Below are 18,512 nucleotides of genomic sequence, written 5' to 3'. Positions count from 1 at the left end.
TATATGTTGCAATAATATGTTGATTAATAAAGATAAACAAATAAAAATAAGTGGAAATACAAGACACAGAGCCATTATCCATTTTATATATATATATATATATATATATATATATATATATATATATATATATATATATATATATATATATATATCTGTATAAAATCAGCCTGAGAAACACTATTATTAAATAGTATATAATTGAAAATGAAAATATAATTGTTAAAAATATAATAAAAGAACAGGGCGATGAAAAGCTCTAGAACAATACAGTGTGTATATCCAAAATTAATTAATATTATTAAGTAGTGTTATTAATTAAAAGGTAATACAATTAACAGTGTTATTATTATTATTTATACAATGTTTAAAGAGGTTGTATAGAAAGAGCAGAGAAAAGCAGCGGCAGTACCGGGAAAGTTTATAGAATCCGTGAAGTCCTTAAAGAAAGGTAAGTATAGCAAATCCATAGAACGCCAGGGGATGGCGAAGTCCACACAGTCTGATAGAGCAGGTAGATCCACGAATAGAGTCCTATGGTGTTCTTCCAGCATAACCTGTGAGAACGGACAAAGGGTCTGAGGAAGAGAGAGCTGTAAATAGGCCTGGTGCTGCTGAGCGGCAGGTTCGAGAGGAGAGGCTAGGCTGGTGGTTACCTGACAGTTATAGATGTCTTATTACAATAGAGTATACAGCGTCATAATCTGAAAATTTGAAGAAAATAAAAGAGCTGATGCTGTTTGTCAGCTAGAGCCTTTAGATAGATTTACACACATTTCAGTTTTCGGTGAATTTTTCTTAAATGCACAAATACTCTGTTTCAGTTTTAAACTAAGTATTCTCCAGTAATAAGGATCAGTTCAGTATGACAAAGCCTGCGGGGACTGTCAACACTGACAATGAAATACAATCCTCTCGGCCTTGTTTTGCCTGGCCAGAAAAGGCAACTGAGCTCAGGCAGAATGCAAGTCTGCTGATTAAAAACAAAGATGAGGCCGTGGCTTTGATCAACCCCTGCAGCTTCCAGCCCTGCTAATGGATTCCTCCTTTAACAAGGTCGATATCAAGAGAAGAAACATTTGCTGCTAAGCTCTCAACTGTTCGAGTTTAACCCCTTGTAGAAATGTGACATTTTGGGATTAATGTATAGACAATATTATTGTCATATTATCTTATTTCTAACCTGGGAAATAAAATGTTATTGGTCAGAGGGGATAGCACAATGGTGTAGGGAGTTTAATATGTTCTTTCTGTGTACGCAAGGTCCTCCAGGTTCTCTAGGTTCCTCCCAAAACCATGCCAGTATATACAATTGCCAAGTGTGTGGGTTTGCAGGTTCGGCTGTCCCATTCATGATGTGTTTTCACCTCATACCCAGCCTTCTAAAATGTCCTTGATCAGTATTGACTGAATACTGATGATGAATGAATGGAAATGGAAATATATGTACTAGGTATATATCAATATACTGTACCTATTTCTGCAATGAAAAAAAATACATTCATTGTTTTTAGTAAGTAATATGAATAAAAAATTAATTAATATATATATATATATATATATATATATATATATATATATATATATATATATATATATATATATATATATATATATATACATATATACATTTTTTTTTTTTTTCCTTTTACCTGCATGTGTTGTTTTGCTTTTGGGGAAAAGTATTGTAATGTAAGGAATCAATTTATATGCACTTTGCATTTAGCATCATACTTTTCTGTTAGTTAGTACTTTTGTGCACATGTGTGTGTGTGTGTGTGTGAGAGAGAGAGCGAGAGAGAGAGAGAGGCCTGCTACAAAGCTCCTCACTCTACAAAGAACTTGAACACAACTCTTCAAAAACTAGTGAACCATCTTCCCAGAATAGTGGAGGTTATTATAACCGCAAATGGGGACTTAATGGGGAATGGGATGTTCACAAAACACATGAATCTTATGGTCAGGTGTTCACAAACCTTTGTCAATAGAGTTTATCAGTGAATGAGGGAGCTAAACTAAATCTGAAATAGGATGTTCAAAAAGCACATATAGATGTCATTGTTAGACTTCCATGCCCTCTCTTTTTACTCTAATGAAAGTTTAAGGGCACAAAATTGCAGTGGCTCTTCATATCTGGGTGGGTAATGGATCCCATGGTGTTTTATAAGAGGAAGGAAAAGGTTTTTGTCATTATAGGCAGGGTAAAATGATATTAGAATAAGAGAACATGACCTAACTTTAAAAAAATTTAACTTTTTACAGTGAGATTTATGGCACTTGGCAGATGCCCTTACCAAGATCAACCTACAATTGTCTCATTTATACAAGTGTTAAGGACTTTGCTCAAGGACCATGCTATGGCAGATTGGTAGTGCTAGAATCTGAACGCATGACTATACCATTGAAAGTCAAACATCTTAACCACTGTGCTACCACTTCCCACTTTTCATAGTTAGTAAATTTGCTGATAATATAATCCACCCATTTGTCAATAATGTGGCTAACTAATCTAGCTACATGACAGTATAACAGTGATAATTCTCTAGAAGACTACTCTGTGGTGAAGGCCATGTCCTATTCAGCATACATTTAAACAAAAAATGCCTGTAATTGGCAATGTCACTCTGATCTAAAAAGAGAGAGGAGATCATTCTTTCTACTCAGACAGCTTGATAATCAGTATGTCTTGAGTTCCCAGATTGACACTTGTTCATTTCAAAGTCAATGTTTGTAATAAAACTAGATTAGATCAGTTCTAACTATATTATTGAATCCAGAATTTTCTTTGTAACTGTTTTGTTGATATATGTGAGGAATCAAATTTGTGATCACCCATATGAAAAGTTTAAACAGGTTAAATTTATAGTAAGAGCTCTACGATCGTTTGAATTAAAAAGATGCCACTAACATTACCTGCTTCACATTTAGTTACACCAGGCCTTAAAAAAACTACTTTTTTGCCTTCAGTCCTTTTGACTCAAAACAAGACCTGACACTTGTATACAGTGCAGCGGAAATGCCTTGATGTATTATGCAACACAGTTGTGTAGAAAAAAACATTTACATTTAACATATATGTAGCATGTGGTATATTATGAATATTACTTAATTTAAGTTTGTTATGCTACTGCATTAAATTTTATGTTTCTGAAAATTTAAGTCACGTGTCCCAATACAATTGTCCTTTTGTTCTATTGGAAGGGTCTTTTATATATTCAGTACTGTATGTAGTCAATATCGACAAATACAACTGTTTAGACATCAGTGAGACAGAATGTGCTTGTCTGGTATTATGATTGAAAAAAGACCAGTGAGGCACAGTGGGTGTGAAGCCCTGCTGCCTCACATCCCAGGTTTGATACAGAGCTTTGATTATTATTTGAGCAATGTTTCTAAGATTGTGTGGGTTTCCTTGTGGCCTCCATCCTCCCAAAAATATGCTGACTAAACTAACGTCATGTTATTTATTTATTTTTTTTATAAAGAATAAATAAATAAATAATTTAATTATCACACACAAGGGCAACAAAATTTAACATGCGATACACAGAAAGGTGGCTGCTGGTATTTTGCTTTGCCAATTGATAAAATTAGGGCATGAACGATTTATCTTAACCAAGCAGCTCGGTCAGGACATTGCAGTTTGGCTCAGGGGTGTGAAATGAGGCGTGCTTACTCACACACGTCTCACACACTGCTTTAAAACGCCATTACAGAGGTGTGATGTCATTGCACACCAACCGTGGAGGGAGAGATGAGGAGTGAGTGTGTGTGTGTGTGTGTGTGTGTGAGAGTGAGGGTGAGAGAGAGAGAGAGAGAGAGAGAGAGAGAGAGAGAGAGAGAGAGAGAGAGAGATTTGGAAATATAGGAATGAGTGATTAAAAGAGACTAGAAGGAGAAGGAAATGGAGAAGGAGAGAAAGAGGGTATGACAGCCTGGATGAAGAAGACAGAGAAAGCAGTTAAATTATGGAGAGTAAAGGAGGCAGGCAGATATGGGAAGGATGACATGGAAAAAACAAGTAGAACTCGACGCCAATAGTGTCATCAGGGAAATCAAGTCTACTCTTGAATGCCAGAAATTCCTTTCAAAATATTTTTGAAACATGAAGAAATCTATTGAAAAAATACAACAGGCACTTGATCTTGATGTGACCTTGACTCCATTTTGGATCTCATCTAAAACCTAATCAGTTCATCAGCTGGTTGCAATGATACATTTCACACTAAGTGTGCAAAAAACTGGCTGGAAGATTAGAAGGGCAATAAGTAAAAGTGGAATGAGACATGACCAAATCTGTTATGGCTAGTGAACCATACATAATGTCAAAATCTCAGAATCGCCATGCCACTTACATTACATAGTTTGAATTAATTCCAATCTTTCTTTATGGAACCTATCAATGTACGCACAATACATTTATTAGCCAATAAGGTTTGTGCACTGTATAATCTTTTCAACTTTAGAGATCAACATAAGCTTGATCCTCAAATCCTGTACATAAAAGCTGTCTATCAGATGACTTTTTCCACACTGGACAGTGAGAAACTGTAATAGTTGTTTTGTTACCTTTTTTTTTGGAAGGAAACAAAACAAAGGATAAATAGGTGAAAAATGTGGAAAACCTTGTTGTGGAGATTTCGGGGTGTGTGGATCTTGTCTACAAAAACAACTGGAAGTATAGTGTGAAAAAACATAGCTATTTTTACACCGTGTGTCACTAGGAGTCTTTTTTTTTTTTTTACTGTTACTAACAACCATTCGAGGATGGCATGCCAGAATATTTCTTCTTATTTTCTTATATTATTTGGCATCTAATAACGTAACTCTCATTAGATGTTGATCACACACGCTACAAGACTGAAACAATCCGAGCATCAGAAAATCAAACTACACCATGAGGGTTTGTCTCAAGTCTCCTTAATTTGTCTGTAGTCTGAGGGAGCAAAAGCCATATTTGGAAGAAAAAGACAATGCCATAAAAATGTATTGAGAAAAAATGAAGAAAGTGGGAAAGAAGCCTAGAGGCTGGTGAAAATGTGCTAGAGGGACGAAGCATAGGAAAAACAGGATGTGTGGGGAAAAACTAAAAGTTTGGTTTGGGGAATATAAGACATGGAAGAGGTGTGTAAATAGAGGCAATACAAGGGACAGAAAGAGATAGAAACAAAGGAACAGTAGGAGTGGTCTGTGGTGCTAATGCTGCCTCCACACATTGAATCATGACCAATGAGGAATAACTAAATTACTTTATGGTCTGCTGTGTTATTAAAAAGATGCATGCCTTTGATACCTTTGATGCCTGATTATGTGTGTACATGAGTGGGAAAGAACCCATTAAACTGCCGCTCTAAACTCCTCCACATATATCTGCCTTTAAGGCTCATTAAAGCTTGATATTAAGAGTGCACAATTAGGTGCTCATTTATTTGCAACAGGTTACATTTGATTAGGCATTTGTGAACTTGATTATATCATCATAACAGCTTATCTAACTTTTGCTTGCTGGGAAATCAGGCTTCATATTAGCCCAGTGTATAATAGCTTCCCCAGTTATTCTGTTGAACAAATGGTATTGCCAACACTAGATTTAATGTAGACAGCTTCCAGCTGTAATGGTATTCACTACAATTTTAGGCAACTAGGTATCTATTGATAATCAGTAATGTAGATGACAAAAAGTTGTACTTGTGTGTGTGTGTGTGTGTGTGTGTGTGTGTGTGTGTGTGTGTGTTCCAGCGAAACTCTGTTCTCTCATATCCAGAATGAGTCACACTAGAGGCATTAATGGCAAAAGTGCTGAAAAGTATGATTTGTTCGTCTGTGACCCCAATCCCCTCTCAGATCGTGCAGCTCTAAAGAAGTCAGGTCCAGCTAAAGCTTACACAAAATGCTGATTACACTCACTCTACTCATTTTTAAACCAAAACCCTCATGTTTTTAATTCCATTACTCATCCATCCCACATCTCTGAACTCCCTCCATTCTGAAAGATGTCAGATTTTTGAGGACGACAGAAACATTCCAAACTTTATTGGCCATTTCAGTTCTTTGGAGGATTTTACGGACTTTGGGATTCTGACTCATACTTCATCTGAAAATACCGAGTCTGGTCAGATTTTCTGACTTAGGAAGCTGTAAAATGAGGAAGGGCATCGAGCGCTGTGTTAAAGACTAAAAGGTAATACGTTCAAATGAGTGCACAGTGTTAGCCCTGAGCTCTTTACTAATATTAAGACTCTTAATCATTATTGAGCCTGGTTTATGAGCCATTCCAAACAGAATAAAAAAAGCCTTTCTGGGAGAGTGAGCTTTCAGACAGTTGGATCATATAACCCAAATGAGAAAGTTTCATAGTGACTGCGCTGTCTGGTCATCTCTACTTTTATATCTATACTCACAGTGTATAACTTACAACTAATTATCAGTGACACAAATGAGAAAAGACAAACAGATGTTGTATAGAATGTCTGGAAAAAATGTACACAAGTATTGTACAGAGGGTTAGAGTGAGGCTCTATGGACAATAATTTGTGGATACCTGACCAAAAGATTTATGTGTGCTTTTTAGACATCCAGTTCCACATTTAGTTCCCATTTGATGTCCACTTATTGGGAATTTTTTTGTGGTTTTGCGCATTTGGGCATAAGGGCAAAAGTAATGTCAGGTTCTGATTAGGGGTTGAGGAGGCCTGGGGTGCAAAAAGTGTTCCAGTTCATCACAATAGTTTTCAATTTCATAAACAGCTAAGAATGTCTTTAATGAAAATTGCAAATGGCAAGTTGACAAAAATGCTTTAAAAAATATCTATATAAATTATAATACAACATTGTTTTGATCATTTTTGTCTAAGAAATACACATTTGTTGACATTTTGCTTAGTTAGAAGATATAAGCATCTAGAAAATATAATTTATGTAATTTTTTATAATAATTAAATGATATATGTATAAATTAAAAATGAGCATTTGAAGGTAGTAAATCCACGGGACATCACGTTAGAGAACAGATAAGTTACTGTTGTAGTAGACTAATACTATAAAAAGAGAATGGACCGAAACACGGCAAGCTAACAGGCTTGATAAAAAAAAAAAAAAAAACTGCTGCTGTTATTTGCTGCTTTTAAATTTAGTGTTTGTTCGCAGTGTTTTAATTGAATTCAGCACTATGTTGCGAGCGAGGTGATTGTGCAACCTGATGCTCGCGAGTCACGACAGAACAGATCCAGTGCGACTGTCCCGAAGTTACAAACAAACAATTTACACAATAGCACTGTACCATTTTTACATGATTAGGACTATACAGTTTATGCTTACCGTGCTGATTTTTCACTTTCATTCGTGACTTGGGACGTACACTTTTTCCTGCAGCTGGTTGACCCTGTACTCTCCGATATTTTGCAAGGGGCTGTGTTATCTTACTGTCACACTAAACCGTAACTTGAGCAGCACAACTAATCCATAACTGCATTCGTTGACAACAAATTTCATTATTGATTATTATCGATTGTTTGTTGCACCCTTAGTCATGACACTTCGCCTTACCCTAGTTTCAAGTTGATGCATGTAAGACTACAGTCTGATAAATGTATTATTTATTTGGGTGTGCCCAATAGTGACTATCTTATGTAAGATACTTTATTTCTGTCTCGTCTTCTGGTTAAAGAATTGTACAAAGACAGTTTGTACCTTTTTATGTAGCGAGTGCTTCCTTGACATTTGCATAGTTTTGACCAGTTTATTCACTCCCATGGGCAAACTGTCAACCTGTGTGCCAACAATGTTGTCATGAAAATTTTTTTGGGCAAATAAAAATAAAAAAAAAACATTAATATCTGGCTCTGCACCAGAACACAATAAAAAAATGCACAGCAATTCAGGTCCAGTTTTTCACATCATATTACGAAATGTTTGCATTATTTGAATAGCCTGTTTAATGTGGAATACCAGGTTCAGTCATATACAGTACAGTAGTAAAAATATTAGGATACTGGTCCGTTCCAGCCATATGTTTTTTTGTCCCCAAACTGTTAGCAATATAGAATGTCTTTGGATGTGGTAGCATTCAATGTTCCCTTCACTTGAACTAGGAGACCTAAACCTGTTCCATGACAATGCCCATGTGCACAAAGTCAGCTCCATTAAGATATGGTTTACATATAAGTTGGGACACTGTACAAATTGTGTATAAAAAAAAATGCAATAATTTACAAATCTCATAAACTTATATTTTATTCACAATAAAATATAGATAACATATCAAATGTTGAAAGTGAGACATTTTGAAATGTCATGCCAAATATTGGCCTTTTTTAAATTTCATGAGAGCAACACATTCCAAAAAAGTTGGGACAGGTAGCAATAAAAAATTAAATGTACAGGTAAGGAACAGCTGGAGGACCTTATTCAGTCAATTGGCAACATGATTGGATATAAAAAGAGCCTCTCAGAGTGGTAGTGTCTTTCAGAAGTCAAGATGGGCAGAGGATCACCAATTCCCCCAATGCTGCGGCAAAAAATAGTGGAGCACTATCGGAAAGGAGTTTCTCAGAGAAAAATTGCAAAGAGTTTGAAGTTATGATCATCTACAGTGCATAATATGATCCAAAGATTCAGAATCTGGAACAATCTCTGTGCGTAAGGGTCAAGGCCGGAAAACCATACTGGATGGCCATATCTAAACATGATCCAGAAGTGCAAGCATTTTCTCTGGGCCAAGGCTCATTTAAAATGGACTGTGGCAAATTTGAAAACTGTTCTGTGGTCAGACGAATCAAAATTTTAAGTTCTTTTTGGAAAACTGGAACGCCATGTCATCCGGACAAAGGGAATAAGGACAACCAAAGTTGTTATCAGCACTCAGTTCAGAAGCCTGCATCTCTGATGGTATGGGGTTGCATGAGTGCATGTGGCATGGGCAGCTTACTCATCTGGAAAGGCACCATCAATGCTGAAAGGTGTAACCAAGTTCTAGAACAACATATGCTCCCATCCAGATGTCATCTCTTTCAGGGAAGACCTTGCATTTTCCAACATGACAATGCCAGACCACATACTGCATCAATTACAACATCATGGCTGCGTAGAAGAAGGATCCGGGTACTGAAATGGCCAGCCTGCAGTCCAGATTTTTTACCCATAGAAAACAAGTGGTGCATCATAAAGAGGAAGATGCAACAAAGAAGACCTAAGACAGTTATGCAAATAGACGCCTGTATTAGACAAGAATGGGACAACATTCCTATTCCCAAACTTGAGCAACTTGTCTCCTCAGTCCCCAGACATTTGCAGACTGTTATAAAAAGAAAAGGGGATGCCACACAGTGGTAAATATGGCTTTCTCCCAAATTTTTGAGATGTGTTGATGCCATTAAATTTAAAATACAATTTTTTTTTTTATTTCCTCAGTGTAAACATTTGATATGTCATCTATGTTGAATTCCACAACCCTTCATCTGGCCCTCACCCACCTGGACAACAAGGACTCTTATGTAAGGATGCTGTTCATAGACTTCAGCTCAGCATTCAACACGATTGTCCCTCAGCACCTGATTGAGAAGTTGAGCCTACTGGGCCTGAACACCTCCCTCTGTAACTGGATCCTGGACTTCCTGACTGGAAGACCTCAGTCAGTCCAGATCGGAAACAGCATCTACAGCACCACCACACTGAGCACTGGAGCCCCTCAGGGCTGTGTGCTCAGTCCACTGCTGTTCACTCTGCTGACTCACGACTGTGTAGCAATGCACAGCTCGAATCATATCATCAAGTTCGCCGATGACACGACCGCGGTGGGTCTAATCAGCGAGAACGACGAGTCAGCATACAGAGAGGAGGTGCAACGGTAACAGCCTGGTGTGGAGCCTCTGAACGTGGACAAAAGTAAAGAGATGGTTGAGGAGAACACAGAGTGACCATTCTCCACTGATCATCGATGGATCCTCAGTGGAATTCCTTGGTGTTCATCTGGCGGATAACCTTACCTGGTCACTCAACACCAGCTTCATCACCAAAAAAGCCCAGCAGCGTCTCTACTTCCTGAGAAGGCTGAGGAAAACTCATCTCCCTCCCCCATCCTGACCATGTTCTACAGAGGGACCACTGAAAACATCCTGAGCAGCTGCATCACTGCCTGGTTTGGGAACTGCACCGTCTCGGATCGCAAGACCCTACAGAGGATAGTGAGGATGGCTGAAAAGATCATCTGAGTCTCTCTCCCCTCTAACATGGACATTTATACAACACGCTGCATCCACAAAGCAAACAGCATTGTGGACAACCCCACACACCCGTCACACACACTTTTCACTCTCCTACCATCAGGGAAGCGGTTCCGAAACATTCGGGCCGTCACATCCAGACTGTGTAACAGTTTCTTTCCTCAAGCCATCAGGCTCCTCAACAAACATTTGAACTGAACTCTCTCTCTACACACACACGCACACTCACACACAATTGTGTGAGTGATCTGCACAAACCGGACTCAACACACATCATACACTTCGTACAAACCGGACTCAACACACATCATACACTTCGCATACCCATCATTCAGTACCACTCACACTAATCATTACCACAAAATGTTTACATGCCATTTTTTGCACATATTTCGGGATTTGTTTTTTTGCACAATATTCTGTCCACTTTATGTGGCGAGGATCTTTCCACTAGTTTTTGGCCCTGTGTTTTTCTGTTTCTGTGATTGTTGTTTTATGTAGCACCTGGGTTCTGGAGGAACGTTGTTTCATTTTACTGTGTATTGCATCAGCTATATATGGTCGAAATGACAATAAAAGATTCTTGACTTGACTTGATTCGGAATAAAACAATGAAACTTGAAACTTCCACATCATTGCATTCTGTTTTTATTCACAATTTGTAAAGTGGCCCAACTTTTTTGGAATCGGGTTTGTACATGGCCTGCTATAGAACTTTGACCTCAACCCTACTGAAAATCTTTGGGATGAATAGAAAAGTTGACTGCACCCCAGGCTTCCTTACCCTACATCTGTTCTTGACTTAACTAATGCCCTTATGTTTGAGTAAGCAACTCTAGTGGAATATCTTCCCAGAAGTGTGAGAGCTATTATAACTGCTAATTGGGACTACATGTGGAACGGGATGTTCAAAAAGCAAATAGAATGTTATGATTAAGAACCAAATAGTGTCTATATACATTATATAGTGTAGCTTACCAACAGACTGAACCACGTCCTGTTTGGCCAGAGTGGTTATACATTGGCTACACAGTCAGTAGAACACTATGCAGTGTCATCTCTAGCTGCAGTAGTTAAAAAGACTTGCTGCTGTAGATTTAGCCAGTTATGTACCGTAACACACCGTGGCCTTAAACATTTAGAAAACAATACTATTTTGCCTTTTGGGCAATATACTGAACAGTCTGCACAGGAGTCAAGTGAATCTCTTCATGAGTGACTTTTAGTCCTAGTGCTTCCACATACTGTATGAGATCAGGAGCATTGTCTGGCTCATCACCTGCTGTTGTCCTCACAGCAGCTCAACGTTCTGATAAGGGAGTGTGCACAGCTCCTGGCACAGCAGGGGCACTACAGCGATTTGCATGCACCTTGTGGATACACCATGTGCCAGTACTAACATTAGGCAAAGGGTATGTCAGTCACAAAAATGCTTATTACAATTTGAATGTGGAAATGCATTTGTCATGTCTATACTCACAACCACTGTATGAATAGTAATAAAGCCAGGCACTACATAACTGTTCGCATGTGTTAATGAAACCTCTAATGATACATTATATTTAACAATATTAGCAGGAAAAAAAAGATTAACACACTACACCCAAAATCTTTGAGGATGAGTGTGATGTAGCAGTGATCTTTTAATAGGCTGCTTTCATAGGCAATGTAACAGGCACAGTTCCAGTTACCACTGTGACAGTCCTAAACATAAAAAAGTAGGAGCTGCTATTTAGCAATTAAAAGTCCGCTTTTTTTTTTTTAATCACAAGGGCTACAGAATATGTCTTATATTTTTAGCATTTTGAAAAGTAAAACAAGTTATCTTGGATTTTGCCAATTCAAATGTCAATTCTGCCTCTAATTTGAAAAAAGGACTCAGTCAACCACAGACACAGGAGTCAACTCAAACATTGCTTTACTTTCAGACTTCAATACCTCATTGCATTCTTGATTGACTTATCATGTTTTGCTTGTAAATTCCATTTACAGACAGTTTTCCAACAGATGAACTTCAATCACTTTAATTAACGCTAGAGGATGAACTTGAGTCAATCACTTAAGTTGTCCAACAAAGCTTCACTTAGCACTGAAGTTTCAAGCTTCGTTTAGCCTAGCTTAACTTAGGTTGATAACCTTTAAAGAAAAACAGAAAGGTATACATAATTACAAACAAATTTCATCCTGTACATTAACGGAAATATACACAATCTGTACACTTTAAATACACATTATAATAAACAGTCTAACAGTTCAAACAGTCTTACTAGCACACAAGTTGCATCAAACCTTTTCCAAAGCACCTCCATCCTACCATTAGCATCCTAAAGTGACCGATCATTGACATGCTTTCCGGCTCACAATGTCCTTATCCTCCCGTAACACTTTAGTCGCGGTAATCCCTTGAATGAATAGCTTTACCGCTTTCTGCACGTGTTCATATTCAGTGGCGCTAGTCACAAGCTCACTATTCTTCCGGCGCTACTTCGGCTGTTTCCAGTGCTCCTCATGGCTTTCCGTGAACTGTTTCCTCTGTTATTGGTTCGGCATTCAGGATTCCCGTTTTCTTTTCAGGCAACCAAAATATTTTTTAAACTCACTTAAAATTGTCCTTTTAACTTCACACCTCCCACTTGACATCCTTGGATTTTACATCCGAAATGTCACACTTCCTGATTGGAATGAACAACCGGCGGACATGTCTGTGAAGAACAACCAACTCTTTTGTTCGTCTTCTCAAGGAACTGAATAAAAGACATGAGGACATGAGGATCTCTTACAACACCTTTAGAATCAGCATTTGCTCTAATGACCTTTCCTAACTTATATTGACTCCTCAGTGCATTTGGTCTGCGACCCAGACAATACATTCCTTTGTTTTGTATGCCACTTTCTCCGTAAAACAGGTTTGGCCCTGCTAGCTGGCTCTACTTTTCCCAGAGTTTATTCATTTCTCCTTGGACAACCCTCAATCTTTTGTATGGGTATCCTGCAAAATCAAAATCACCCAGATCTCCTCTTAAACTTGCTCATCCCAACAGAAGAGAGTTCGGTGTAATGTACTGTAAGCAATTTTCACGACTTTGTGTTTGTGCATTTATGGGTCTCTCATTCGCCAAGTTTGCCACCATGTTCAGGAAGGTCTGGAATTTGCCCTGCGTGAAGAAGCTTTGCCCTAAATTAAGAATAGCTTTCTTTACAACAAGAACAGCAGCCTCAGGTTCCCCCCTCCTAGGCTGTGAATTCGCTGAATAAAACTTTCAGGACCACTCTGTCGCATGTTTGGCAGCTTCGCCTTCAAGATTTGGTTTCAGGATCTGACCACACTTTCTTGGAATGTTGCCTCAAGGCAATGAACCTTTTGTAAAACAACAAAAAGCTCTCAGTTGATTGATCACTCACAACATCTGTGTGAATGGCCCTTGAAGCCATACAGCAATACACAATCCCCCAAACCTTTAGTCATGTTCTCTTCTTCACTTCATCCTTCACCTCATAAGGACCAAACAGATCTACTGTCACAAATTTAAAAGGTGCAGCCGGTCCAATACTTTCAGGTGGAAGATCACTCATAATCTGCTTGCACCTCTGTGCCCTTGCTTTCCTGCAAATAACACAATTTTCCACCACTCTTTTGGCCACTCTCCAGCCCTTTACCACCCACTCTACCCTTCTCATCCTCAGAAAAGTCCCAGCAATCTTCTCATCGTTTGCATTTTATGCCTCATTAACCAGTAGTAACGATACTCATGCTTTCATGGGTAACAATGGAACAGTGAGATTCTCCTTTCCAAAAGCCTTATACCTTCCTCTACACACAAGAAGTCTAGTATTTTTTTTCTTTAAATACAACCAGTCAACAGAGTGTGGTCGCAGGGAATGTTGTACCCATTTGAGCTGCCAAGAAAAGTGCCTTCAAAGTGCCCTCTCTCTCTTTCACGGTCAGCACATGTTGACTGATACCATCCTTTTTTTCCTACACACTGAGTTTTTGTCTCTTACCTTCGGCCATTACCTCACACTGCGCCACACCCAGCCAATAACTCTTGTCAACCTTGACAGACTACTAAATTTTCAATCTTCAGCTCAATTGGTGTTAGTTAAGCTTTAGATTCAACTAACCAAACTTCAACTCCTTGGCTTGTTCACCACCAAAATCGCATATCATTCTCAGTCAATTCGATGGCTTCTCCCCGGATCCCTTCTGAAAGTGCCGTGTCCCATGTGTGTCCTGCTAGACATCCACTTCCAGATTCCTGAAGTGAGATTCTTGTTAGAAAAGCATTTCAGGACTCTGGAAGTGGATGTCTAGCAGGACACACATGGGACACGGCACTTTCAGAAAGGATAGTGGCGGGACTTCACGATCAGCTTGGCGTCCCGCCACTTGACTTAATAGGTGTCTTCTGGTCAAGCCACCGCATTTTCTTTCCATCCTGGTCCCATTGGTAAGCGCCTTCATACACTTTTTCACCATCTCTATAGGAAGTTCAGAAAGGAATTTCTCTTGCTCAATGGGTAATCTACTTCCCTTCTTACCTTCTCTAATGGTAACTCTACCTTTATGCTCCAACTTAATCTGCCCTCTGGGACAGATAAGATAATGATGATCTGCCAAGGTTCCTTGCTAACACTCCTTACTCCTGCACAGAAATGCGCTTCTGCACTTGCTGTCATCATCATGATGTTGCTCATGTCTCTCAAGGATGCCCTCCTCCTTCTTCAAGAACTAGAGAAGTTTGTCAAAGTGGTTTTCTGACGTGACATCACCATCAGGAGCCGTCACCAAAACAAACCAATCCCTTTTCATGAACTTGGGAAGTTTACTTTCAATTGATTTAATCACAAGAGGAATTTTTATGGCACCAGTGTCTCCAAGATCAGTGAGTTTCACTAAAGCCTTCTCCACTGCTTAAACAAGCTCAATCACTTTATGTGGCTGGCTCCCTCTCATGACAGAAATTCTCTCTAATTCTTTCACAACCTCCATAGTAATCGCAAACTTACTTCCATATTTGTTTGTGAGCACTCTGAAAATGTCTTCAGCAGTGTTGTAGGAGGACAATCTGAGATCTTTTCCAATCCTGCCATCTATACTACCAGCAGTTGGATCCTTTTGACTTCTACAGATCCAGAAGGATCTTCTTGTCGTTGAAGGCTTTCCCAATCCTTCCTCCAACGATAAAAGTTTATTTTACTTCCATCAAACACTGGCAAACTCACTGATCAGAATCTCACAACTGGCAGGGTTTGAGCTGATAATGACATTTCGCTTGACAGCATTCTTATGCTGGGGTGTGTGGCTGATGCATCTTCAGTGGCTCTCTATGCTCTAGCAAACTCCACTTTCCTCAGTTCAAGGTCATTGCTTTTTTCTTACAGACCCCTTAAACCTCCATCCAAATCCTTTCCTATGGCCTGTTTAACAAGTTTTGTGAGACAATCCAACTGCACTTAGTTTTCACACTCACTGCCATCAACGGTTATGCTTGCAACTTGATCGCAGGTTTTCTCCGCTGCAGAGACTGTACCATTTAGTTCATGCAGTCCATATCTTAAACAAAGATTTTCACAACAACTCATTTAACTTCATTGAACTTAACATCACACTCACTTGCTGTCTTTCCAATGTCAAAGTTCTGTTGCACTGAAAGTACTGCTTCCTCATCTTTCTCTCGTCAGCCTCCATGTCAGCAAGAAGTCCAGCTCTGTAGTCATCATTAGTCTCAAAGACCTTCCTTGCAGCAAGTGAAAGTTTCTTGAACTCTTCCCTGAGCTCCTCTTCCACTAGTCTATTAGCTTCCCTCCTCAGGAAGTTAACCTGTCTAGAAAAACTGATTTTAGCAGAAGTCATTTCCTTCTTAAGCTGCTCAATTGGGTTCCCCACTGCTTCTCCAGCCATCTTTAAATTTGTCTATTAACTCTCCAACAACAACAATTTAACTGTTGCTTTCACACCGTCTGTGCTTATCTATTCAACACTTCCATGGATGTGAAGACCGCTGGTGTTACTGTAGATTACTAGATGTAACTGTCAAGTGGTTATAAACTGTAACGTTATCTTGGATTTTGCATGTCAATTCTGCCTCTAACTCGAAAAAAGGACTCCATCAAACACTGGCAAACTCACTGATCAGAATCTCACAACTGGCAGGGTTTGAGCTGATAATGACATTTCGCTTGACAGCATTCTTATGCTGGGGTGTGTGGCTGATGCATCTTCAGTGGCTCTCTATGCTCTAGCAAACTCCACTTTCCTCAGTTCAAGGTCATTGCTTTTTTCTTACAGACCCCTTAAACCTCCATCCAAATCCTTTCCTATGGCCTGTTTAACAAGTTTTGTGAGACAATCCAACTGCACTTAGTTTTCACACTCACTGCCATCAACGGTTATGCTTGCAACTTGATCGCAGGTTTTCTCCGCTGCAGAGACTGTACCATTTAGTTCATGCAGTCCATATCTTAAACAAAGATTTTCACAACAACTCATTTAACTTCATTGAACTTAACATCACACTCACTTGCTGTCTTTCCAATGTCAAAGTTCTGTTGCACTGAAAGTACTGCTTCCTCATCTTTCTCTCGTCAGCCTCCATGTCAGCAAGAAGTCCAGGTCTGTAGTCATCATTAGTCTCAAAGACCTTCCTTGCAGCAAGTGAAAGTTTCTTGAACTCTTCCCTGAGCTCCTCTTCCACTAGTCTATTAGCTTCCCTCCTCAGGAAGTTAACCTGTCTAGAAAAACTGATTTTAGCAGAAGTCATTTCCTTCTTAAGCTGCTCAATTGGGTTCCCCACTGCTTCTCCAGCCATCTTTAAATTTGTCTATTAACTCTCCAACAACAACAATTTAACTGTTGCTTTCACACCGTCTGTGCTTATCTATTCAACACTTCCATGGATGTGAAGACCGCTGGTGTTACTGTAGATTACTAGATGTAACTGTCAAGTGGTTATAAACTGTAACGTTATCTTGGATTTTGCATGTCAATTCTGCCTCTAACTCGAAAAAAGGACTCGGTCAACCACAGACACAGGAGTCGACTCAAACATTGCTTTACTTTCAGACTTCAATACCTCATTGCATTCTTGATTGACTTATCATGTGTTGCTTGTAAATTCCATTTACAGCAAGTTTTCCAACAGATGAACTTCAATCACTTTAAACAACGCTAGAGGATGAACTTGAGTCAACCACTTAAGTTGTCCAACAAAGCTTCACTTAGCACCGAAGTTTAGCCTAGCTTAGCTTAATTCTATCCAGCTTCGTTTAGCCTAGCTTAACTTAGGTTGATAACCTTTAAAGAAAAACAGAAAGATATACGTAATTACAAACAAATCTCATCGTGTGCATTAACACAAATATACACAATCTGTACACTTTAAATACACCAACATGATTACATAAATTACCAAAAAGTCTAACAGTTCAAACAGTCTTACTAGTCTTACTGAGTTGACCGATCTTTGACATGCTTTCCGGTTTACGATGTCCTCGTCCTCCCGTAACTCTTTAGTCACGGTAAACCTTGAATGAATGACTTTACCGATTTCTGTGCGTGTTCATATTCAGTTGTGCGAGTCACAAGCTCACCATCCTTCCCATGCGACTTCGGCTGTTTCCAGTGCTCTTCGTGGCTTTCCGTAAACCGTTTTCTCTAATGTTATAATAAAATAACCAAAATAACTTTTAAACTAATTTAAAATAGTCCTTTTAACTTCGCACACACACACACACACACACACACACACACACACACACACACACACACACACACATATATATATATATTTCTTAGGGCTTACATTTATTTATGATAAACTAACAGGGTGAAAGGCTCAAAATAAACTTGTTTTTCTCATTTTGTTTTCAGAGTTGTATGTGGAGTCGTCCTTCGGGACAGAAATATACATCTGACCTGTCTTCAGTAGATGGGTATTTGTCAGAAGTGTCCTTAGTGTTGCACACATAAACTGACACATACTGCAGCTGCATTGACATTTCTGGCTTTCTGTCACATCTGATTTCACATCAGAGAGTTCCATCTCGCGCCCTTTTTCACAGATAGAGCATACTGAAAAGTGCCCATTACCTCTGACAGCCAAGAAATCACTCAGTAAATCCTGTGCAAAGTTGTTTACTGTTCATGGACATAGATAACATGCTGAAAACATTGTGTGTCATGAAGGATAATTAACATGACTGAGAATTTTTGTATGTGTGTAAGAGAGAGAGAGAGAGTGAGAGAGCAAGAGAGAGAGGAAAGAGAGAGATTTCAATCTGTATTCAGCACTG

General features: G+C 38.9%; 1 protein-coding gene across 2 annotated transcripts in view; it reads right to left on the bottom strand.

Annotated features, from left to right (window-relative positions):
* lrfn2b (leucine rich repeat and fibronectin type III domain containing 2b) overlaps positions 1–18,512 on the bottom strand; it is a 130,294-nt gene that overhangs the window by 58,926 nt on the left and 52,856 nt on the right. Inside the window, exon 3 of one of the 2 annotated variants that reach the window (XM_046836721.1) lies at positions 413–557. The exons of the other annotated variant lie outside the window; for it this stretch is intronic. Within the exon in view, the coding sequence (XP_046692677.1) occupies positions 413–557 (145 nt within the window). The remainder of the gene's footprint in view (positions 1–412; positions 558–18,512) is intronic. 2 annotated transcript variants of the gene reach the window in all.

The sequence above is a fragment of the Silurus meridionalis genome, chromosome 23 (assembly GCF_014805685.1).
Source record: "Silurus meridionalis isolate SWU-2019-XX chromosome 23, ASM1480568v1, whole genome shotgun sequence".
NCBI lineage: Eukaryota > Metazoa > Chordata > Actinopteri > Siluriformes > Siluridae > Silurus > Silurus meridionalis.
This window is presented reverse-complemented; position numbering and strand designations above follow the sequence as displayed.